Source organism: Neopelma chrysocephalum, unplaced genomic scaffold (assembly GCF_003984885.1).
Source record: "Neopelma chrysocephalum unplaced genomic scaffold, ASM398488v2 Primary Assembly neopelma1_26b, whole genome shotgun sequence".
NCBI classification, from domain to species: domain Eukaryota; kingdom Metazoa; phylum Chordata; class Aves; order Passeriformes; family Pipridae; genus Neopelma; species Neopelma chrysocephalum.
The window spans coordinates 4,715,702-4,740,891 of NW_020897696.1; the positions used below are offsets into that span (position 1 = coordinate 4,715,702).

The window sequence follows — 25,190 nt, forward strand, 5'->3', positions numbered from 1 at the left end:
TGTCATCGTCAGACTTGCTGAGTGTGCACTCTCTTGCCATATAAGTCACTAATGAAGAAGTTAAGTGGTGTTGGCCAAGGATCAATCACTGGGGTACACCACTAGTGGCTGGCTTCTGAACTTTGTGTTGCTGATCTCAAATCCTTCAGCTTGGCAGTTCAGCTGGTTTTCACTCCATCTCGCTTGTCTGTTTATCTAGGCCATACTTCATCAGTTAGCCTATGGGGATGTTATAGAGACAGTTCAAAAGCCTTAACAAAATAAAGTGTTAACTGTGTTGAGCCTGTTGATGCTTGGGAAAAGTTTGAGAGTTTGCCTTACCATGCTGTCCCTCTTGGCACTTAAATATTGTGCTTGAGGTGAACCCCTACCAGCTCCGTTATACTGAATACAAGGTGCATCATTTTGCATCCTCTTTACCAACCTGTTCCACCACTTCCTTGCTTGATTGTGGGCTGTTATCTCCCTTCCTTTGTGCTAGTGTAAAGCTGTCCTCAATAATTTGGCCAGCTGTGTGGCAAAGCTACTTTCACTTTTAAAATATTTATAGCTGTGAATCAGTTGATGTTTTATAGTCAAGTTCAATAGTTTCTCCACAGTCCATTACAGACCCTGCTGAAATTTGTTTCAGATAAAGTCCTTGGAAGCAGTGCAGATACAGGTGTGTATCTCCATTGGTTTAGTTATATTCTCATTGTTGTTTTTGAACTGTCCCTCCTCCCTTGGTCATCCACCATATACTTAGCTCATTTTTTTCCTATGAGAGATCAAGCAGAGGTGTTTGGAGCAGGATCCAAAATTTTCCAAAATGAGTTGTATGGCAGGTGTCTGGTAAGACATAAAACTTCACTTATAGAAAAAAAAAGATATTCTAGTCCTGTGGATGCTAAACTGCTATCACTGCTGGATAACTCCCAGAAAAAAGCATTCTTTAGTATCAGCATAAAATCTTATGCCAGTCCTCTGTGTCACTGAAATTGGAACCCCACAAATACAGGTTTAGCAGCACTATTTAAAATAGAGTTGTGCTGCTTGAAAGTGGCTGGGGGTTCTAACATCGCCACCCAATCCTTGCTTGTTTCAGGTGCCTGAGCTATGGAAAAAATTGATTTTGTGCTTAAAACATATTGAAACATGATCAAGCAGGCCTGAGCTAGAAATACAGGCTTGAGGGTGCTAATAAAACACAGCTGCACGTGCTTTGCTGCTGCAGCGTGGTAGAGGTCAAAGGAAGCACGGGGACGAGTTCCAACAGGTGTGCAAAAAGGAGTCAGGTGTTTTTGTTTTCTTTTTTCACTTTTTCACCCCAAGATGTGCCATGCCTTGTCCGATTCCGGCCTTTCCCCCGACGGCTGAAGGCGAGGTTCCTCCAGAGCCTCAAATCAGCGGCGTTCTCCATGTGGAGGGGGCCGCAGGCTGCCGCCCCCCCAGACCCGCACCCGCCGCCGGCTGGACGCGGGGCCCGCACGGGGCGCGGGAGACAATAAGTGGGCCCGCCCCGCCCCGCCCCGCTCCGTTCCTGCATCACGTCAGCAACGGGGGGGGGCGCGGCGCCCGATTTAAGGGGCTGCGAGGGGCGCGGCCACCGCAGCAGCGAGTGCGGGAGCGGGCGGCGAAGGAGGCGACAGGAGCAGCAGCTTCGGAGACAGGCACCATGCGTGAGATCGTGCATATTCAGGCCGGGCAGTGCGGCAACCAGATCGGCGCCAAGGTACGGACCGGTGAGGGGAGCGGGGCGCTCCCCCCGCGTAGCACCCCGCGGGTAGCGCGCAGCTCCGTCCCGAAACGAAAAGCGCCCCGGGGCAACTTGCTAAGGCGTCGCGGTTCCTGCCCCTGCGCCTGCTGTCCATGGCGGTGTGAGCTGCCGCGGGGCTGGGCGCTGGCTGGGATGTGCCCGCGCCGCGGTCCGGCACTGCCCTGCCTTCCCGCAGGCAGCCGCGGAAACCCCCTCGCTGCCTCGCCCCTCTGCAGCCACGGCACCGGCTCCCGAGGGAGGGAACGGGAGATGTGTCAGTGCCACGGGTTACCCGCCTCCACCGAGGGTGTGCAGGTGTTGCCATCTTGTAGTGGCTACAGGGTCTTAAGCCAAGGCTAGACAATGGGAGGAGGACAAATTCAGATAGCCAGGGAGGGTCACCCTCTGGATATGAGCTACAAACGAATTAACTTGTTACTTCAATGCCCTGCCTTCTTGTCTGCCCTCTGTTAATTCAGCTGCTGTGGCCAGTGAAGCCCTTGAGCACTGACTCACCTTCCTGCCCAGCAGCTGCTCTGCCATGCAAGGGAGTGGTCAGGGCCACGGCATGCACAGACCGCACTGGTGTGTGTGATTGGCACTGGCCAGCTGTTTCCACTGGCACTGGAAATAGCTAATTGCCATTTTTCAAAAATTTCTTCTAGTTCTGGGAGGTCATCAGTGATGAGCATGGCATTGATCCCACGGGCAGCTATCACGGGGACAGTGAACTGCAGCTGGAGAGGATCAATGTCTACTACAATGAAGCTGCTGGTAAGTTTGTCTGATTCTTCAAATGTCCTTAACTAAATGGGGTAGGCATGTCAGTTCACTGAGGCTGGAAAAATCCCTGGACAAGAGCTGTCATCTGCCAGTGACTCCTCTAAGAGACCTTTGTTCTCAGAAAGGCACTGATAATACAGTAGTCTTGATTGAGACTGTGTCTCTCCATTGAAATGTGGAGAGGTAGATCGGAGAACAGCAGGGGTCCTGTGACACTGGCTACCAACTGTGGGGCTATAATGCTGGCTTCTCTCACAGGTAACAAGTATGTCCCACGTGCCATCCTCGTGGACCTGGAACCTGGCACCATGGACTCTGTGCGCTCTGGCCCCTTTGGACAGATCTTCCGTCCTGACAACTTTGTCTTTGGTGAGCGTGAGATGGAAGAGTCCCAGAGTGGGAACTCAACACACAGAAAAGACTTGGAGCAAGCATGCAAATGACCCTGGGAGACCTGAAACCCAGTGGCAGAGGGGGGATGGAAGCGAAGGGTGGAGCCCACGGGGAAGGGGAAAGTGGCATCATCTCTGTTTGTCCCTGGGGCGCTAATGTGGCACCTTGCTTGTGGTCTGCCCTCCAGGTCAGAGCGGGGCTGGCAACAACTGGGCCAAGGGGCACTACACGGAAGGCGCCGAGCTGGTGGACTCTGTCCTGGATGTGGTGAGGAAGGAGTCAGAGAGCTGTGACTGCCTCCAGGGCTTCCAGTTGACCCACTCGTTGGGTGGAGGCACAGGCTCTGGGATGGGCACCCTCCTCATCAGCAAGATCCGGGAGGAGTACCCCGACCGCATCATGAACACCTTCAGCGTGATGCCCTCGCCCAAGGTGTCGGACACGGTGGTGGAGCCCTACAATGCCACCCTCTCTGTGCACCAGCTGGTGGAGAACACGGACGAGACCTACTGCATTGACAACGAGGCCCTGTATGACATTTGCTTCCGCACCCTGAAGCTGACCACTCCCACGTACGGGGACCTCAACCACCTGGTGTCGGCCACCATGAGCGGCGTGACCACCTGCCTTCGCTTCCCCGGCCAGCTGAACGCCGACCTGCGCAAGCTGGCGGTCAACATGGTGCCTTTCCCCCGGCTGCACTTCTTCATGCCGGGCTTCGCCCCTCTCACCAGCCGCGGCAGCCAGCAGTACCGCGCCCTGACGGTGCCTGAGCTGACGCAGCAGATGTTCGACTCCAAGAATATGATGGCCGCCTGCGACCCCCGCCACGGGCGCTACCTGACGGTGGCCGCCATCTTCCGGGGCCGCATGTCCATGAAGGAGGTGGACGAGCAGATGCTCAACGTGCAGAACAAGAACAGCAGCTACTTTGTGGAGTGGATCCCCAACAACGTGAAGACAGCTGTCTGTGACATCCCCCCGCGCGGCCTCAAGATGTCCGCCACCTTCATCGGCAACAGCACGGCCATCCAGGAGCTCTTCAAGAGGATCTCGGAGCAGTTCACGGCCATGTTCCGGCGCAAGGCTTTCTTGCACTGGTACACCGGCGAGGGCATGGATGAGATGGAGTTCACGGAGGCAGAGAGCAACATGAACGACCTGGTCTCCGAATACCAGCAATACCAGGACGCCACTGCTGATGAGCAGGGGGAGTTTGAAGAGGAAGGGGAGGAGGATGAGGCTTAAGCCCCCTGGTATCATAAGAACTTCTGTAAAGCAGGCATGCATACTGAATGACTTCTGATGGTGGTGGTGAAGCATGTTTTCTAGAAACTGTGTACTAATTATCTTCTCAGCACTTGTAACTTTGGTAGATTTCTCAATGTAACAGTTCTGAATCCTAATTTTCACAATGTTTTTTGTCCTTTAATGTTAAGAGCACATAAAGGCATGTATTCTAGATCATGTTTTCTGTCTTTCTTAATGCCTCTATTGGATGAAGAACAGCTGCCTATCCTGTGTGGCAAGAAGTAAGTTTAAAGACATGTCAGAAATCTTGCAGCACAGTGGTGTGCTCTGATCCACTGAGGCTTACATATTCTCAAAACATATGCTTCTCATGCATATGTGTTTAATGTTTTTTCTTACAGGACTCAGACCTACCTATAAATTGAATGAAAATGGAAAGCCACCCTAAACTCTTAAACAAGTCAAAGGACAAGCATCTCTAACTTGTTTTATAGTTCAAGTCAGCATAGGAAGTCTTCCACTTGTCTGTTGAAGTCCTCTGCAAAACGCAGGTGTAAATTATGCTTTCCTTCTGGCATCAGAAGCAACCTTAAGAGAAAAAAATCAAACATAGATTATACATTTTATTCCATGAGTATAGGTGATTAAAATACTTGTTGCCTTTTCCTTGCTCTTGATTACCCAATAAGGAATTGAAGTAACACTTAAATACTGTTCCTAGGTATGTGGTTCAGAATGTGAACCACACCAACAGCTGAAGCAACAAGCACACCAATTGCCCCACTTTGAGAAGGATAAAATAAGCTTGAAACAAATTTTGCCTAGTTTCTAGAAGCCTTTTCTGTGATCTACAAAGAAGATAAGATTCCAAAACTTATGTGAACAGCTTGCATCTTTGAAAGGTACGTGAAGTACCTGAGCACTTTGTCTCTCACAGAACAGTAGTTGTGCTGGGCAGTGAACACATTGAAGAGATCACTACAAAAATGTAGAATTCTCCACAGCTCAAACTTACTTGGTGTTTGTACTTTGTCTAATCTTTCTGCAAAAAGACAATCCCAACCTAACACCATTCATTCATTAAAGTAAAAAGGGAAGTCAGAACTTCTTTGGTTATAACAAAAGCTTAAAGTGGTAGCTTCTTAGAAGGTTAGATCTTTGTAATATGGATATGTGTGACATGCCTAAAATGCTACTTACTATTGCTTACCATTGCTTTCTGTCTGAGACTAACTTTATACATCAGGTATGTCCAATTCTTTACACAGGGGTGGGAAATTCTTTAAGTTGTTTTTGTTCTAACATATGCTAAGCGGTTTCAACAGAGCTAAAGCCATTTTGACTGGTATGTCATTGCCTTTGTGTCCTACTACAGCAAGGGGGATTAATCTTTTAGTGGTGACAAGTGCTGTTTTGTTTTGGGAAAAGAGCCAATAGGATGTGAACGTACCCAGCTTTTCTACCAAACTTTATCTGAATTTCATTAAGTCTCTTTCTTCAAAGACTAAGCAGCACAGATGCAGAAACCTATAGCGCTGTGTATGCTATTTTCTACTGCTGTTAATGTTTCCTACTACTGTAATGCTACCTAACTCCAGCCTTACCATGCAAAGGCAGAGTGATGGCACACTCTTCTACCATAAGAGAAACAAGAAATATATCTGCATTACAGATCAGAAAAAGCTTTTTCTACTTTACTACTAGATAAAAGTCAAGGCAAGAAAAGCTGATGATAGAAACTTGCATTACTGAGAATGTGCTAAATGTAAGGTTTTCCTCCTGCTTCCCAATAGAACATGTCATTTCCAGAGCAAACAGGGAAGAAGGGGACTATGTACCCAAGTATTCATTTCTGAGAACATCATTAATCTGGTTTCTTTTCTGACAAATATGCATACAGGGGAGAACTTCAGCACAAAGACATGAAAGAATCACTGTTTTACATTTTACTGGATGGCAATTTCTAACAGCGTTTCCTTTTTGGCTTGTTTTCCAAAAAGAAGCTATCAGATCCTTGTCTAGTTTTTGTCATGACCTGGCTTAGTCAGCATTTGGAGCATTTTAGAGCTCAGTGAAACCAAAAAGGATGATATGTGTTCTGACCAGGCCACGTAGGAGTAACTAACTGGCAGACATGGAATAAAACACCTGTATGTGATTGTTAGGAAGGTCTCTTGTTCTCATCTTCCCTGTGGCATAATGCATTCCCACAGTCAGCAGGGCTGACTTTGAGATAATTATATCACTCATTTTTGCACAGACATGACACCAATAAAACAGTTTCCTATATTATGCATTCATAAAAATGTGCTTGGTGGTTTTTTTTCCCCCTGCTACTTCTGTTCTCTACTGCTAATCATCACAGTCTGTTATTAAGTAGTAATAGAACTCTTGCATTTGTGTGCAAATTTATGAAGAAAATTCAGCTGGTAGAATCCTAGCTTTTAATAGGAAGCATTTCTGGAATTTTCAAATCGTGTTGGTTTTGGCTGGGATAGAGTTAATTTTCTTCACATTAGCTGTTATGGGGATATGTTTTAGATTTGTTCTGAAAACAGTGTTGATAATATAGAGACATTTGTGTTATTGCAGAATAGTGCTTATACAGTGTCAAGGCCTTTCCTGCTTCTCATACTCCCCACCATCAAGGAGGCTGGGGATGCACAAGGAGCTGGGAGGGGACACAGCTGGGACAGCTGACCCCAACTGACCAAAGGAATATTCCATACCCTATGGCATCATGCTCAGCATATAGAGCTGGGAGAAGAAGGAAGGGGGATGTTTGGAGTTGACGATGTTTGTCTTCCCAAGTAACTGTTATGTGTGATGGAGCTCAGCTTTCCTGGAGATAGCTGAACACTTGCCTTCCTATGGGAAGCTGTGAGTTAAGTCCTTGTTTTGCTTTGCTTGCATGTGTGGCTTTTGCTTTACCTATTAAACTGTCTTTATCTCAACACATGAGTTTTTTCCCTTTTACTCATCTGATTCTCTCCCTGATCCCACTGGTGAGGGGTTGATTGGTACTTAGTTGCTGTCTGGGATAAAACCACAGCACACATGAAGCACATCATGTCCTCGGACTTTTCTTGTTGATAAAGTAGTATCTTGGAGAACAGTTGCACCTTTTTTTTTCCTCATTCTGTTTTTCTTAAGAACACTGAAAATTCATGGGGCAGTTGGAAACATAAAATCTTGGAGGTTGTGGTTCACATCAGCAAGGCAGACCAAACAGAAGTGTCCTGTGCTTTTCTCTCTAATGACTGGTAATCTCTCCCCATTCATATCATCTAAGTTCCCTGTTCTACTGAATGGGACAGAAATGAGGTCTCTTACACCAAAAAGAATGCAATGGTCACAACAACTAAAGCAGAAATTTGCTTGTTTTGATAAATATTGAGGAGTGCTGGTTCTGTGTGACTAGTCAAAAGAGGAAAAGGAACTTGGTTTCTCTCAGAGGGCTTTAGGAAGGAGCTTATTAAAATACTGTACTTTTTATATTGCAAGAAAGGTTCAGCTACACTGTTTGCATTGTAACTTGCTAGGGATGTTTAGAATAGCTCTGTGGCAGAGACAACTTGTCCAAATACTTTTTTATAAAAACACTGTGGGTTTGAACTGCTTCATCTCTTCAACAATGGTTTATAAAAACTCCGTCATATAACTTACCGAGAGCCTTTGATGTGCTTATGAATGTATTCTGCGTGAGCCTGTGGGACCAAAGGGTCTTTCTCACCATGAATTATAAATGTGGGGCATTTAATATCTGGCAGCAACTGTTGGCAGATATTACCTAGGGAGAAAATAAATGAAGGTCACACTTTATTTTAAAATTGTATGAAAGACTGAAACTGCTTTTGTAGAGGAGTCTGAACTCCACTGGGTTCTAGCTATTGCCTCTCCTTGTTGATACTGTGCGATTAATCTACAGATCTAGGTAAGTAGGACTAGGTAAGTTAACACTTCTTTCTCCAAAATGTTACTTCACTGCAATTCATTAATGGATACTAGCACAAAAGGATAGAGAGAATGAAGTACCTCTGTTCTACATTTCCCCCAGGCTCTCTGACTCTTCAAAGCCAATACATGCATCTCCTTCCTGGCTTTGTTCTTTTCAGCCTTAAGTGTCTTACAGCCCTCATGTTAATGCTGCATTTTGGTACACCGTTTGTCAGGTTACAAGATTTGCTACTTCTATAAACAAGTTAACTTGGGTGGTACTCAGGCCTGTTGCACCTCCCAGACCCTTTGTTGTCTGCGATGACGTAGTGGGCTGACCCTGGCTGGGTGCCAGGCATCCACCAAAGCCACTTTCACTTTCTCCCACAAGTGGACAGGGCAGAGAAAATATAATGAAAGGTTCATGAGTTGAGATAAGGACTGGGAGGGATGACTCACTGAATACCGTCACAGGCAAAATAGACTGAACTTTGAGATATTAATGGAATTTACTACTAATGAAATCAGAACAGGATAATGAGAAGTAAAACAAATCTTAGAAATTCCTTCCCAGCTCTACCTCCTCCCCCACAGAGTGCAGTGAGATAGAGAATGGGGGTTAGGGTCAATTGTTGCTGCCACTGCTCCAGGAGAAGAGTCCTCCCACTTCAGCGTGGAGTCCCTCCCATGGGAGACAGGCCTCCACGAACTTCTCCAGTGTGAGTCCATCCCACGGGCAACAGTTTTCCATGAACTGCACCAACGTGGGTCACCTTTCCACAGTCCTTCAGGTACAGCCTGTTCCATTGTGGGTCCCCAACAGGGTGACAAATCCTACCAGGAGACCTCCTCTAGGGTGGGCTCCTCTCTCTATAGGTCTGAAGGTCCCTGCTCCAGCATGGGCTTTCCATGCGTTCACAACCTCCTTTCAGGCATCTACTTGCTCTGGCATGGGTCTCCTTCACGGGCTGCAGGTGAATCTCTGCACTCCCGTTGACTTTCATGGGCTGCAGGGGCACAACCTGCCTCACTATAGTCTTCACCATGGACTGCAGGGGAATCTCTGCTCTGAAGCCTGGAGCACTTCCTCCCCCTCCTTTTCCACTGACCTTGCTGTCTGCATAGTTGCTCCTATCACATAATCTCACTCTGCTCTTCTCTGGCTGCAAGAACTTTTTTTTCCTTCTAAAATATCACAGAGGCATTACCACCATTTCTGATTGACTCAGCCTTGGCTAGTGGCATGTGTCCATCTTGGAGCTGTCTGGCATTGGCTCTGCTGGACATGGGGGAAGCTTCTAGCAGTTTTTCACAGAAGCCACTCCTGTAGCCACCACCCCGCTACCAAAACCTGGACACGCAAACCCAATACAAAAGCATAACCATTTAATACAAATTGTACTAAAACTATTCAAAGGTTATTTTCCCTGCCCATTCAGAACCTCAAGAATAATTTTATGCTTACTAGTTGTTAATCTCATTAGAAGCAATTTTAATGCTTTTGCTTAAAGAGTCTTCTGAATTTTTCCCCCTTTCTTTTTTCCTCATCCCTTAGTAACCCAGTATCCAAACTCATTGCCTAACTTCTCACAAGGGAATCTTGGGCAAAACATCCTCGATGAGTTTCATGTTCTATTTCTCGTCAAGCTAACTTTGTCCTGTGTGTAGTTGTCACCTTGCAGCTACCAATAGCTGTAAGGTTAATGCTCATACACACACACTTTCCCTAGCTCTACAGTCAGAGGAAATTTCACAGAGTTTTTCCAGTTGCTTCCTTATTTATAGAGTCTTAGTTTGCAGTTCTACTGGTTAAATGTTTTCATTTAGAACATTTAACCCACAGTCCTCCAAAACCTGCAGAAATGTTGACTGTTTTTCAGAATAAGTAAATTTAAGCCATCTAAGGTCATAGTTGGCAGTTATTTCCTAGTAAAGCATGTAACAGCAGCAAGAATCTTGGATTTTGCAACTTCATGCAACTTACTCAGTTTCATTAAGTGTTGGCTCCTTCTAAAAGTTTATTTCTTATGACATTTCACACTAAAAACTGTCCCATTTAGGGCAAATAGTCTACATCTTAAAAAAGAGCCTGAGTTGAGTTTTTAACCAGCGTAAGCTTTGCTGTCCTCCTTTTCTCTTTGATGGGTTTTATTAACCCCTTTTCTTATATCTGCTGTATCTGCACCTTTGTTTCAGTGTCTTAACTTTAATTTCAAAATAGCCTTGGCTGAAAACCTCTATGTAGAGTAATTGCAGGAATCTTCAGAGATAAACAATTATATCGTCTAGTTCAACTTTTTTTTTTAAATTTTTTAAACACCTAAGATATGGTAATAGTGTTTTTTAAATGTGCTTTTTAAATTCTGAGTTCTCAAAATCTGACATTCCTTCTTTTCTTCTTTTTTAACTCGTATGCTTCTAGGTCTGAAAGAGTTCTTCAGCTCCAGTTTGCAAAAACAGGAAAGAACACACTTTTGGGATATCTTAACAGTGTCACCAAGAGATAATCCTTTGACACAGAGACAGGAAAGGAGAAGAAGATTCTGCTTAAGAGGAATCTCTCCTGTTCAGTCTGCACAAAAGCAATGACTTGATAATGCAGTTTTGTGGTGGAACAAGAGGAGGGACTCATCAGCTAATGTTTTCCATAAATGTGTTTTCCTCCTGTACCTTGCTGGTTCTGTGAACCATCTACAAAGTAACTGTTTTATTCCTGAGTGTGAGTCAGACCCAGCTTTTAATGCCATATGCAGAGTCCTTCCTTTACTGGTTACTGTGAGTACTATTAGATTTTTATCCAGAACTGCTACTATAATTGCTTCAGTTTAATATTGTAAAAGCCTTACCATCTGAATTTTCAGCAAAGCGAGATATTCCATCTACCCAAGCCTCACAGGTTTTTGCAAAGTAATTATGCCCATACATCTCTTCCAGTGGTTTCCTGACCTTTTCACTCCATTTTGAAACATCTCGGATGCCTACATAAAATAACATTGAAATATGTTAAGTCCTTTCCAGCAACAAGATACAACGCAGTACTGACAACACCTAATATGAGGAAGTTTTCAAACCAGACTGCAAATATGTCTTTCAAACTTGAAACTGTAATTAATGGTTTTAAATAATTCATAGTATCAAAATGGTATAAAAGAGATAGTTGTGCAATCTCTGCTGGGGTCTTCTGAGTTGTAAAGGACCATCTTGTTATTATGGCCACAAGGAACAACTGAAAAAAATTATAATCAAAGAACTCATTCCTAAAACTTCCAATGGTCCTTTCTGGAGGGCTTTCTGAACAGAAGCTCAAGGAGGTACCTTGTGTATAAAAATGGGAATATTTTATCAACATGCCAGAGCTGGCAATTCTTTTTTATATCCTTTATCCTTTTGCACTGGCTCATGGATGGAAGTTTCTCCATGGCTCCTACCACTTCTCAGAGGAAGGAAGCTCTTATTAAGGCATTCCAGCAGGCTGACATCATGGTACATTTGCCATAGTCTTACAGAAAAACAAGTGATTCTACTTAGTAGAGTTCTATGACTCATGGCAGGCTGGCTAAAGCTGTACAAATAATCTGAAATCTAATCATTTATTTATCAGATTTACCTAACCTTTTTTTCCCCCCTAAAATTTTCAGTACTGCTCACAAACCAAGTCCAAATAGGTGACTTTCACTAAACTGTATTTCAGGTGTACAGCTTTGTACCGATAAAGCCTGAAACAAAGTTGGCATGGCAGACAGTCTGAAATTACTGAATCACCAAACACTAGCAAAGCTTTTTATTGGTTTCAAATGGGAATTTGGGAAAGAAAGGAGTGAGGTGTTAATTAACAAACAGAACCTGTCTGGCCAAATGACAAAGGTAGCAGTGACTGAAAGTGTTTTATAAGAGCATCTGACTGGAAATGAGTTTGCTCACTCCAGGCTAGGTGTTACTGAACAGCTGTTTTCCATATACAATCTACTGTTTTCTCCTTGTGGCTGGCCTCAATTTAAAAAGAGAAGGGAGAAGCCAATGTTGAAAGGACATAGATACCAAATAAACATCTTTCTCTCCTATGAAACTCTCCACTGCAGCTGAGATGCACTGATGAGTCAGTCGTAGAAGACTTGTGCTGCTATTCTCTGAGCTCCATCACCCAGAGATCTTGAAAGCACCAGTCCACAAAGAGTCCAAAGGTCAGCATTGCAGTGGGTGCTCCATGTAAAGTAGGACTTAATTTATTTGTTTATTTATTTATTTATTCATTTTAGCCTGCTGGTTGATACTAACTGATATGCATTTCATATTTACATAATAAAAACTTCATAAATATAAAATCATGTAAAGAAATAAAGCAGCACTTTTACAGAGCCAAAAAGCATTTTGCTTTCTGAACTAAAAAATATACTACTGCTACTACCACTGGAAGTGTTTTAATATAGGTGAGGTAAATACATATGTGCAATACATATACTTGTATATTAGCTGAAGCTAGTCAGATTTCACAGCTGGTATAAATCAAACTCCAGTCACTACAATGAAATTATACTGGGCTACATTTGTTGAGAGCCTACAAGGCTAACTCTTAATTTCTATGTTCCAAAGGAAATACGTTCCCTTTCTGAACTCACTACCAGTTTTTTTGCTATTTTCCTTTATAGTAAGAAGTGATCAGATTCTGTTTCATGTGAGTGGAATAAGGATCATAAATCCCATGTTTCTTTACTTTGCAAAGACTTTGTAATGACAATAATTAACTTTAAAGGAATTCAAATTATAAAGGCATCTTGGGACACTTACTTGAATGATTCATTTGCTTCCCGGACTTAATAGGTAAGTTATGAACTTGTTTTCTTACTGTCTATATATTATTATATAGGCCCTAGAGGCAAAAGCTGGTATGTGCTAGCCCAGTGATTATCTGTGGATCTTGTTTAAAGGTTGTGCAAGATGTGAGAAAAGAAATTAAACCTGTGGTCAATAGTATTATTTGGGATTTATTTTTAGGAATTTGTTATAGCAACAAAAATTTGACTTTCTGAAAACTACTATTATAACTTACACTTTTCAGCTGTGTAAGTGGCTAAGGATTTGTTAAAAAATCTCTTATATTACCCCTAAAGTAATTGTTAGAGAGTTTCTCACTATAACTTTAATCTATCCCCATACTTAGCAATGTAGCGAATTTTGTGTCCTATCTCTTTAGGTTTGTGGTGTCCTCAACTCTGTCTCCACTTAGCTATTACATGACTAAGATTCTTGGGTCAAGAAAAAATTAAAATAATTCATTTAGGATACGATATTCAGTTTGTACATACCATTATAAATTCTCACATCCTCTTGAGTAACGCTGGCATTTGCTCCCCAGACAACCAACTTGTGGATAAGATTTGGATAGTTTGCAGCTGCAATGAGTGCTGTGATTCCACCATCACTCCACCCCAGCAAAGAGAACTTCTTAAATTTTAGTGCCTTGATTTACACAAGAAAGTTATATGCTAATCATCAGCTGGTTTTACAAGCAAACATCAAATATTTCTTGAAAATTAACTGTACAGTTTTAGATACAACACTACATAGTCGACCTATAGTCAGCTTTCATATTTAGAAAGCATAATTTTCCTGCTATACAAAAAAATACTAGAGAAGGTCAACTATTTAGAAAACAATAAATTACACCCACCATTTCAATTTTCTATAAACTCTTTTATGAAACAGGCAGTAGTCCTAATTAGAATCTTGCTGTATTTAAAAAAGGACTCAAAAAAAAGAGAAAAGAAATGTTTATTTACAATGGAGAATAAAGACTTTTCAGAGAGCCTGATGGTATGAAGAATCTGTGGATTCTCTTGGTATGAAGTCGGCAAAGACTATCACAGTGTGGATGGTAGGTAATCCAGATCAAGCTAAACTTAAGAAAAAGAAAAGCGTAAGACTTAAAAAATGGAACCCAGTGATCTAATTTACTGATGCTAGCTGAGCTAAAAAAAAAATCTGCTCTGTAACAACCAAAAAATGCTTAAAGTATTTCCTAAAGGATTGCATCAAGTTCTAGTGGCTAAGTCACATTTTCTGAAGCTTTTAAGAGTATATTTTAAATGTTACTTCATGCTGAATTGCAATTCAAAACATTAATAATGAAATTCCTCCTCCTCAAAAAGGAAGGCTCAGGGCAAAAAATACAAAAACCCAGACCTTAATTTATTCTGACCAGTGCCAGGACTTGAGGAAATGGCATGAAGCTGAGTTGGGGGAGGTTTAGCTTGGATATCAGGAAAAATTTTTTCACCCAGAGGGTGATTGGACCCTGGAACAGGCTCCCCAGGGAAATGGCCACAGCACCAAGCCTGACAGAGTTCAAGAAGCATTTGGACAGTGCTCTCAGGCACATGGTGTGATTCTTGGGAATCTGTGCAGGGCCAGGAATTAGAGTCAATGATCCTGATGGGTCCTTTCCAACTCAGCATATACTATGATTCTGTGATAATGCTTTCCACTAGAATTTGAAACCCTTGTTTCTTCATAAAGTAGAACATGTGGCAGAGGGTACTGGAGCAAGAGGTGAGAGGATTTTGCGTGTGTTATGTTCAGTGGGCAAAGAGTGGGGAAGGTAAAGGTACTTAGGAGCAAATGCATCTGAAGGTTGTACAGGGACAATGTTCAGTGGTTAAGTGATATTTGCAGTTTTGCATATAGAAACTTCAGTTTGTGAACTCATTCACAAGCAAATATAAAGGCTGTTTTGCAGCCTTGTAGATGTGATTAAGGAAGATAGTGTACTTTGGTAGGAAAAGGAGCAAGTTAGCTGAATGAGTTTCTCTGGTGCTCGGTGTTCTTGGAAGCCCAGTACATTGTTGGGATAGAAGAAAGCAAAAATGCAGGCAATGAGAGAAACAATTACAGAGCGAGAAAAAGAAGCTTCTAGTCTGCTTATAAACTTGATGCTCAAGTGAAGCATAACTATCAGTCAGCTTGATATTTAGCAAATTTCTATCCCTATAAGGCTTTTCTGGTTTTGGCTTCCTCCTTGCTATACTGCTCACTGTAGTGTTGAACAATTTTAGATTTCACTCTGCTGAGTTATAATTACTAAACAGAAAAGAAATAAGATAGGAGAAAGAAAGGGACATGTAAAGTAAGAGCTGACAGCAAGAAAAGAGAATCTTGAATTTTAGGAGCTGACGAGTTGGGCCTGGTCTGCTAAAAGTAGTTATCTGTGACCAACTTCCATTATTGTGCTGCTGAAGGATTACTGATGTCTTGGCAGATTTTGGGAGCTGGCAGCAGTGCTTGTAAAGGTTAAGTTTTTGATGTTGTTCCTACTGTTACCTTACTGCCAACAGCAAATATATGGAGCTCAAGGCTGGCTGATGGGTGGAATTACTGATTAAAAGTTTTGTTCTTTATGCCAGGTTATTTGAGACCTATTTGCCTCAAGTATTTCTCTTGTTTACTAGCCATCATCTCGATACATTCCTTGGGTTATCTCAGGATGCCTTTCCAGCAGGAGGAATTTAATTTATCCTTTGCAGCCTTCCAAAAAAACAATGTGATGTAACGCATGTGTTGGATAAGGTATGCATGTTTGTTTGCTTTAATTTTGAACTACTTTACAGTACAGGTCTCTACCTAATATTGGCAATAACTTGAAAGCTGGTTGTACAGCGCAATTCTGTGGGGGATTTTGTGCTGCCTTTACTCTGTAAATGAGCAAAATTTCTTTCAGTCACCTTCTCCGTCTAGACCTATGTGAAATGCAATCAAATGACTCATATGCTGTGAGAAAAGAAACATACAACAGTGAGTTGCAATACAAAGCACTCTGCACTTTATGTTTTAACTGGGTCACAGGGAGTGTATCACAAGCCAAAATTACAACTGATCTACAAAAACATGGAGAAGCCCAAGCTCATCCCTTCACTAGGACAGTAGCTCTGAAGAGTAAGAATTTCTTAAATATCAATACTAATTATTTCCCTAATGATTGTTTTAATGCTATTGACTTTGCTTGCATTAGACATTGGGGTGAAGTGTGGGGAAGTGGACTTATTTGCATTGTACTTCTTTTATTTCAAGCAAGCTCCTTCAGAGAACACATATAGAGATACAGAATAGTGTCACCTGCATAAAGGTGCTAAATACTCAGCAGAATTTCAGCTTTTATTATTTCAGGAAGCTTGCAGCACTCACATCTCCAGCAGAGATACCAGAATTGGAAGGAGACTAGAACAAAGGTTCTGAAGGCTCACTTATAGGGATGTGTTTTCTGGCTGAGTGTAGGCTGGATGATGCATGTAAACCATTATATTCTGCATATCACAGTTGGAATGGTTCCTTGGGATTTGTGCTATCCTTTATAATATGCTAAAATAGAAGCAAGCAACCCACGCTTGGGAAGATTTTAATAATTTGTTATTATACACTTATGTTAAGAAACATCTTCAAAAAACCAGGATGCTATGTCTTATTTGTTTTGGCAGCTCTAGAGATTGGTAGGCTGCTGTCCTGTTTGACTGGAAGCTACATGGTTACATGTAGCTTTCCCTTTGGGGAAAGCTGTTTTCTATTTTGCATTTATTAGTATTTGAACAGGGTCAAGAAAGGGGATTAGAACCATTTAGACTGAAAGTTTGTCACCTATTCATGGAAGCATCTTTATTTTCTTTGCTAGTGTAGCAGAAGAAATTGAAGATTTACAGTTCAGAGAGATTGCTTTTATGGTTAGAGGGCAAATGTGTGTCTTAATCCCTATTCTCCTGTCAGACTTATTTTGTTTCACTATGCAGAATACACCAGGAAGGCTGCATTTCCATTTCCAGATGGGTTTCAGAAAGATTATTTTTTATTACAGAAATACAGTTGGATTGACTGTCTGAATCTTGTCTCGTATTTTTGGAATTTGAATGCCCTGTGAACTTCCTTAACATGACCAAAGAGACTATAAAGCTTAATATAACAAAGCCAATATATTAGTTAAAACTAAACCAGAAAATTGTGTTGGCACTTATAGGATGGAATAAAAGAAGAACACAGAAACACAGATTTGAATAAAAAAAATCTGCAAGAAGGAGAAATAATAACAGCCTTAAGCCATATTCTTTACAATCACAAAAGTTGTATTAGTTATTAAGATTTGGTATGGTCATAGGAACTCTTTGATTTCCCACAAAAATTATTTCAGTAATATGCTGTAAAATGCAAAGCATCAGGTAAATTTTTAGAATCAAATGTTTCTTAAAATGGGCTGCTCAAGGCAAAATGCCAAGATTCTATTAGATAGAAATTTTTCTAAGAGCGTTTCACTACTGTAATCTCTTCAATTAAACCACTGTATAGACTTTGGTTTTAACATACACTTTACCTGAACCTATATGGTTCTTGGCTGCAAACCTCTTAGGGCAGGTCTTGGAATAAATGCATATTGTTTTATAATTAATTCCCACTGCTGAACCACTATGTATCTTGCAGAATAGATGGAAGAAGAAAATATTTTCCACACTAGTGTGTACTTGCTCACTCTAAAGTCTTCATTTGTACCATCTTTTGCATAACTTGTTGTCTGCTGGAAACAACCTTCCTCCTTCCCAAAATTTAAGAAAGACAGCTTTAAAAAAAAAAAAAGAAATAATAAAGTCTCAGAATAGATTTACCTGCATAAGATCCACAGCATCTTTTGCATCCCTTTCAAAGAAATCTGGAGGAAAGTCTCGAGATGGAGGAATGGACTTTCCATATCCCCGAGGATCCCAAGCAACAATTGTGAAAAGTTGCTTATTCATAAACTTAAGCTGAGGTCCAAAATCAGTTTGACCACTCCCTGAAACAGAATTTTTCAGTTTTATTAACCACCGTAATACATACATAGTATATATACTCTAAATGAAAACCTGCAGAAACTTGTAACTTTATTCTAAAAAAGATATTATCCAACAATTGAAGTATTCTTTATCTCTAAGTGTAACTATCTATTGTAACTCTCAGACAGGAAGTACCCCAATTAAAATCTTTAGAACCATCTGCAGTATGTCCAGAGCAAACCATTTCTGGTAGGTATGTAAGCTTATCACACACTGTGCTCTACACAGATGATTTAATAAAGAATCTCAGAGTTACCTGACTAGGGATTTATCTTTAACAGATTGAAAGCACTAACATGGTCATTGCTGTTTACCTGGGAAGCACAGGTGAAACTGAAAGGGGAGGAAGATGCTGACTCTAGCTACAAATTTGTAGTTGAAAAGTACTGTGTCAGACACTTGTCGCTATTTGATAAAGCACTTCTATGAGGATATTGGTACTTAAAGCTGACCTTTAAATACTTTGTTGCCTGAGGAGATAGTGGTGACACAGAAGCATAAAACTGTAACTTATGATTTGCCTAATATGTATAGTTCCAATACAAGCCAAATACAGACATTTTTTTTCCAATGCAGAACCGTTTTTTTTTTTTTAATGATTCAGACCTTCAAAGGATTTAAAGATGAAGTACTCCCGTCTATTGTATTAAGCTATCTGTGAACATTAGCATGAAAGTAAGACTGCAATTTATGTCTTATTTGCATAATGGTCATGTGATAACAGTACCAAATGCTATTTCATTAAAACTTGTTCAGATTTAATATGCTCAAATGATGGAAATCAAATATAAAATTGGCTATGCATTGTTATATTAGAGTCAGAAGCAAAATATCAGGTTGTTTGAAAAACGCCAACAACAAACTGACTCTTACAGAGGCTTTGTATCACCTCTACACTATCATGCACATGCTTGTTATACTATATTTTCATCACTTAAAAATTACACAAGACTGAGAGCATATCTGAGTGCTGTGTTTTCATGCTTTTCTTAGTATTTTTCTACCTAGATAGAGATAATTCTATTTTGATTTAATGTAGTTTACAAATAGCCTAGAGACTAATTAATTCTGTTCACCTGAAAATACTTATCTTGTTGCCACATCAAACTTGTTAGTCTAACAATGAAATAATATTGAAAACTTAGTGTCCGTAAAAGGGAAGAAGGATATGACAGTCAGAATGTGATATTCATTCCCATATGTTGTCCCAAAATACTAAACCATAAACTTAACCATTGTAAAGATTCTATTTTTACTAATATTAACTGCACAATGGCAATGTACACCTAATAGTAATAATATTACTCACAACTGAAGAAATATAGTATGTCTATTTAAAGAGTTAGCATTGGTAACAGTATTACTAGTTTAACAAGCTGTTTAAAACGAATAGGTTAAAACATATGACATTTTGAAGCATGCCTAGCATTAACTTTTTTCCACTGTCCCCTTGAGAATTCTTTGAAAGAAAGAACCAATTCATGGAGACTTGAAAACATTGCTGCCAAGAACAAATGTTTCCTGCTCTTCAGTTCTTGACATTCTATCATCCTGATCCAGCAATTCAGTTAAGTATTAGCCCAACTCTGAGCACAATAACAGTCCTACTGACAGCCTGCTATGAACTGTTAGTAAGTGATTGGTCCTTTAGAACTGCAAGAACCCAGAAAAAATAGGCTGTGTTAATTTTAAAAGGCTGTTATCAAAAACAGATGGACAGATAGCATTCATCTAGCAGAACCTGTTGTTCACCTCAAAAAGCCACTGAGAATCTTAATGATGTTGCCCTGAAAAATCAAAACATGAAAATACTCCTTTCAGCAATAAGCAAGTTTTAACTGTGACTTTTTCATTATAAACTGCAAATGCTGCATCATGTCTATTAATTCAATTGGAATGCATCTAGCTTCTAAAAAGGAATGCATAATTCAGTCTGTGTAACAAATATAACTGACCTGATTTTCACCACCCTTCTGCTATTTTCCACCTTGTGTAGCTATTTGCCACCTGTCCCAGACACTGCCCTTGCACAGTTAAATCCAGAAGGTGAGTGACCATTACACAAGGCAAGACCTTCTATAAAAGGCACCTAGTGTGATAAATGAAATCTTTTTTTAAAAACTGTTAACTGATGGCAATAACTCTGCATTTTCCTATCTGTTGTATGTGTAGCAATTTTTTTTTAAATGATGATGCACCATAATCAGGAGTTATATATACTACAAAACAGTTTTGTGCATTCTAGCTTGAGAGGTGGTTGCTCTACAAAGATAAGATAAAATCTCCAGACCTAGCATTCCGGGAAGCAGAAGAACTGCATGACTTCCTTCTCCCGTCTGCTGATAATGCAGGTGGACTCCATTCACTTGGATTTTGGAAGATGTTATTGAAGTACTAGGGGTGGGGAAAGGGGAGAGAAATAGAAGAACACTCAGACAGTTGATTTTATTACTACATGGTCACTTCAGAAATACAGAATAATTTTCCTAGATATTAATGACAACACTTGCCTTTCATGGGTGCACGGGAGGTTAAATAAAAAGCTTTTCAGGAACAGAGAAGTATTCAGTTGTGACCACTATGTAGCATTCATACTCAGGTTTCACAAATGTAGTTAAATGACTAAGTTAAAGGGTAGGGAAAAAAGGAGTCTTGATGGTGCAACAAGGAGAATAAAAAAGCAGCTTTACGTGGCTACAGGAACATATTGAAATAAATACATTACAGAGGAGAAACCTCTTTCTGTCACAGCAAATCTTTCGAAATGGCTGGTGTTCACCTTGTTATTTACTAAACTGAGCCTCTCCGTCTGCCAAAGAAACCACAATCTATTGTTACGGTTTCCCATGAACCACAGGGTCTACAATGGAAACCACTTTGCACTGAGATGAGAGCAGAGAAAAAGAATGTGATAATAATATTTCTGTCAGTGTAATCTCAGCAGGAGATAACGTTTAACTGGAAAATACCACATAAATCCACACACTAAAAAATTATCACAGAAAATGACTGCATAGGCCACCTCTCAGCCCCAACCTTTAAACCCCTACATTAACCTTCAGTACAGAGGAAGACATATGTGTAAATGCAAATAGGTGACCTGAGATACCATATCTAGATACAAACACCTAGTGAGAAAGCAGAAGTAGCATAGATTGAAAGTATCTTCATAACAGTATAAATCATTGCATCTGTTCTCCCAAGCAAACTTGTGCCCTAATGGTTGCAAGAAATCTTTTCAACAACGTAACACATTTTATTTAAAAGTAGTAATATGATGGAATGATTAGCCCTCATTCCCTGCACTTCTCAATTTACTTAGATTAAATATTCTTGCCTTATGAATTCATCAGTGTTAATTTCACATGCATACAGACATGCTGTTTTCCATTCTTAGATGTAACAATAATCTCTATTCCATGATAGGCACTGTGCAACTTATTAAAAATTCAATTTTAACATATAAAGTCTGAACTACTTAGAGTATGTAAGCATAGTTTCATCCATATAGGGTTTAAAATGGTGGATTACAGGTAAAAAATCCCACTAATTTAACCCCATTTCATAAGGAAAACTAACAATAGCTTGCCAACTCAGGTTCACAATACACAAGTGGCAGTTAAACCACAGAACCAGTTCAACACAAAGATATTTGGATTTTACATAAAATCTTAGGTCTACATAACCTATCATGCCTCATGCCTGAATATAAGTAGTGACTGCGCAGAATCAAATCAGGACCTTCTACCTGTGCAGATCCAATTTGAGAACTGGAGTACAAATGCAGATCTATGGCAAGAGTACAGCTCAAAGAAATCCATTGTGTCATTATAACTTCAGTGAGTTTTGCTGAACTGTTATGCTAATGTGATCCAAGTGATTAGTTTGACTGTAATGTTAAACTTCCTCTAAGTCTGTATTTCACACCCGATGTGGCTTATATACTTCCCAACTTGAATTCTGAATGTAGTATTCAGATGGCTGCCTTATCTCCTTTTTTAATAACTTTCACTTTTTTCTCCTTATAAAAGAATGTTTTAATTCTTGATACACCATCTTTTGGTTTGTCATTATTTTCAACAGGTATTTTATCATAATTCTCACCACAGCAAATGAGCATCTTGCTCTTATTACATTTTATAGAAAGATGTGATTTTTTTTTCTGATTAATAGTTGCCAAACCTCTTTCAGTTCCTAACGAAACAGTAATAATCACTATCTTATTACCTTTTAAAAAAGAGGTTAGCAACATGTAGTATCAATAGACAGTTATATGTTCTGCTTTCCTGATTCACATGCTTACTTTTTTTTTTTACAAAGTTCTACATTTTTTAGGATTAATTATTAACATCAGGGGCTTGAGAATTTTGCTGAGTTTGTGATGCTTTTCTATTCTTGGATTGTGCCTCAGTGTGAAGTCCAATGAAATCCAGGAGTTTCACATAGAGAGTATTTTCAATACTTTTCAGACTAAGAACAGATAAGTTGGTTTTTTTAATGCATTGAGAAACTGTGTTGGAACTGGCTACTCCTAAGGCAGATTTGATCCCCTCAACACCAAGTTTCTGTGAGCCTGATATCACTTCAGTGTGCTTCAGTGTGGTGACTTCACTTCTGTTAAGTTTTCATAAGGACTGTATTTTTCCATTGGTTGGCATAACTGGAAACTGTGGTAAAACAAAACAAAACCCACCCCGCTATTTGGTATCTGAATTAGTAATGTTAAGGTTTATAGCTCTTGAGAAGCATTGGATACATACTGCCTGTGTTTACCAAGAGAGCACAGATGCCGAGTAGGTAGATCTTGTACTTCACCTCATACTGCTGTAGGAGTGCAGCTTAATTTGGGAACTACCTCTGTTGCAGCTGTGCTACAATATAACCTAGTCTTTATCTGTGCAGGGGGAAAACATTATCGTAGTATGTCAATTTTCCTTGGTAGGATTTGCAGAAAAAACAGTATTTTATATCATCATGGCTAGGCTTCGCAAATGAAGATTTGGGAAGGGCACTACCCACGTTTGTTGCAAGCGCATTGGTGGCTAAAAAGGCCAATATGAGATAGACACGTCCGGTTGCAAAAGGCACAGCAGAAAGACTCCTTAGGAGGTATAGTCTGCAAGGCACGATTCTTTCTGTGTTGTCTTTTCTCCTCGAGAGTGATCCTGCGTGCTTTCTCAAAAGCATCAGCAGCGTTATAGATGGTGTGTCTCCAGGCCTCCCGATTGGAGGCCAGAGTAGACCAGTTATGTAGATCAATATGGCCAAGGCTGAGATGTTGTTTCAGGGAGTCCTTGTATCTTTTCTTCGGGGCTCCTCTCTTGTGGCAGCCGGTGGCAAGTTCACCATAAAGCAGGATCTTAGGGAGGCGGTGGTCCTTCATCCTGGAGACGTGCCCTGCCCAACACAGCTGTGTTCTCAGTAACATGGCCTTGATACTTGTGACTGCTGCTTGTTCAAGAACAGATGTATTAGTCACATAATCTGACCAGTGGATGTTTAGGATTGTACGGAGGCAGCCTTGATGGAAGCGTTCTAGGAGACGCAGGTGGTGGCGGTAGATGACCCATGATTCAGATCCGTATAAGAGAGTAGACAGCACTATGGCTCTGTAAACACTGATCTTTGTACTTTTCTTCAGGTGTTTATTTTGCCAAACTCTTTTATGAAGCTTTCCGAAAGCACTATATGCCTTTGCCAACCTGTTGTCTATCTCCCTGTCGATCTTACCATCCGAGGAGATGAGGCTGCCTAGGTAATTAATCTGCTGAACTGATTTGAGCTCTGATTGGCCAATGGTGATGTGGGGATGATGGGGGACTTCCTGAGGTGCAGGTTGATGAAGAACTTCTGTCTTCTTTAAGCTGACTTCCAGCCCAAAGAGCTCAGCAGCGTCTGCAAAGCAGGATGTTAAAACGCTGCAGGGCTGCTTCTGTGTGGGCAACAAGGGCGGCGTCATCAGTATAAAGCAGCTCCCGGACAAGATGGTTTAAGGTCTTGGTGTGGGCCTTCAGTCACCTTAGGTTGAATAGGCTTCCATCAGTACAATATCGAATGTAGATACTGTCCTGATCACCGAGGTCTGCCGTGGCCCTTTGGAGCATCATGCTGAAAAAGACTGTGAATAGGGTAGGAGCGAGAACGCAGCCTTGTTTCACGCCATTCTTTATCAGAAAGGACTCAGAAAGTGTGTTGCCACATCTGACTTGGCCGTGCTGATCCTCGTGGAGTGAGATGATCATTTTAAGGAACTTGGGGGGACAACCTAAACGTTCCAAAATCTGCCACAGACCTTTTCTGCTCACAGTATCGAAGGCCTTGGTGAGGTTGACAAAGGTTACATAAAGACCTTTGTTCTGTTCCCTACACTTCTCTTGCAGTTGTCTGAGAACAAATACCATGTCTGTGGTACTCCTGTTGGCACTGAAACCACACTGACTTTCAGGTAGAATTTCTTCTACTATAGCGGGTATTAGTGTGCATATTAGACATATGTATTGTCTTTGCAACCTCGGCGCCCTGCAGGGAGCCTCGTCAGCAGCAGGTGGGCAGAGGAGCGGTGGGTCAGCAGCACGTCCTGCCTTGCGGGGGCCGGCAGAAGGGAGGTAGACAGGTGCTGCCTGACGAGAGGGGGCTGCGGAGTCTTCCTTGTACAGCTCCTTGCATTACAGGGAAAGTAGGAGCAGGATCCTCAGGATACCACTTTGTCACCCCCAACCCGACCTAGTGTACACCCCCTCTGCCAACACACCTCGTTTATCCCGCACCGCCGCCTCCCCCCGCTCCCCCCGCCCCTGTCTGTCAAATATCCCCTTCCCCGAGCCGCGGGAAGGGAGGAGGGAGCTGGGGAAGTGGGGAAGGAGGCGGCTGTGGTTTTTACCCGTAGCAGGCGGCCGGTCCCCGGGGCATGAGCGGCGCTGCCCGGGCCCGCAGCTGCAGCTGCAGCAGCACCCAGAGGGCCCGGCCCGCGCTCCGCGAACACATTTCGCCCAGCGAGGCCGGCCTGGAGGGCAGGGGAGGAGACGGGAAGGGCCGTCCTGCCTGTCCTCCCCTCCCCTCTCCTCCCCAGGGCGGGATGCGGTGCCACCCCCACCTGTCACCTACGCGATGTGCAGCGATAGGCGGTGGCCGCTGCCTGCGCTCTGATTGGCGACTGTCGCTGTCACTCAGGGGAAGGAGGGGAGGGTTTGGCGCCTGGGCTGCGGCGCCCGCCCCCCCGCGGCGCTGATTGGTCGCCCGGGGGTGGGAGC

General features: G+C 41.8%; 2 protein-coding genes across 2 annotated transcripts; one reads left to right on the plus strand and one right to left on the minus strand.

Annotated features, from left to right (window-relative positions):
- Window positions 1-1,586: 1,586 nt before the first annotated feature.
- Window positions 1,587-4,375, plus strand: LOC113964271 (tubulin beta-1 chain). Its single transcript, XM_027676278.1, has 4 exons — window positions 1,587-1,711; window positions 2,401-2,509; window positions 2,777-2,887; window positions 3,099-4,375. The coding sequence occupies exons 1-4, from the start codon at window positions 1,655-1,657 to the stop codon at window positions 4,157-4,159; spliced, it is 1,338 nt and encodes a 445-aa protein (XP_027532079.1). The 5' UTR covers window positions 1,587-1,654; the 3' UTR covers window positions 4,160-4,375.
- Window positions 4,326-25,032, minus strand: BPHL (biphenyl hydrolase like). The gene is made up of 7 exons (XM_027676279.1): window positions 24,821-25,032; window positions 20,231-20,334; window positions 17,734-17,900; window positions 13,402-13,555; window positions 10,945-11,076; window positions 7,829-7,952; window positions 4,326-4,750 (listed from the first exon to the last, which is right to left on the minus strand). The coding sequence occupies exons 1-7, from the start codon at window positions 24,922-24,924 to the stop codon at window positions 4,663-4,665; spliced, it is 873 nt and encodes a 290-aa protein (XP_027532080.1). The 5' UTR covers window positions 24,925-25,032; the 3' UTR covers window positions 4,326-4,662.
- Between the last annotated feature and the right edge of the window lie 158 nt (window positions 25,033-25,190).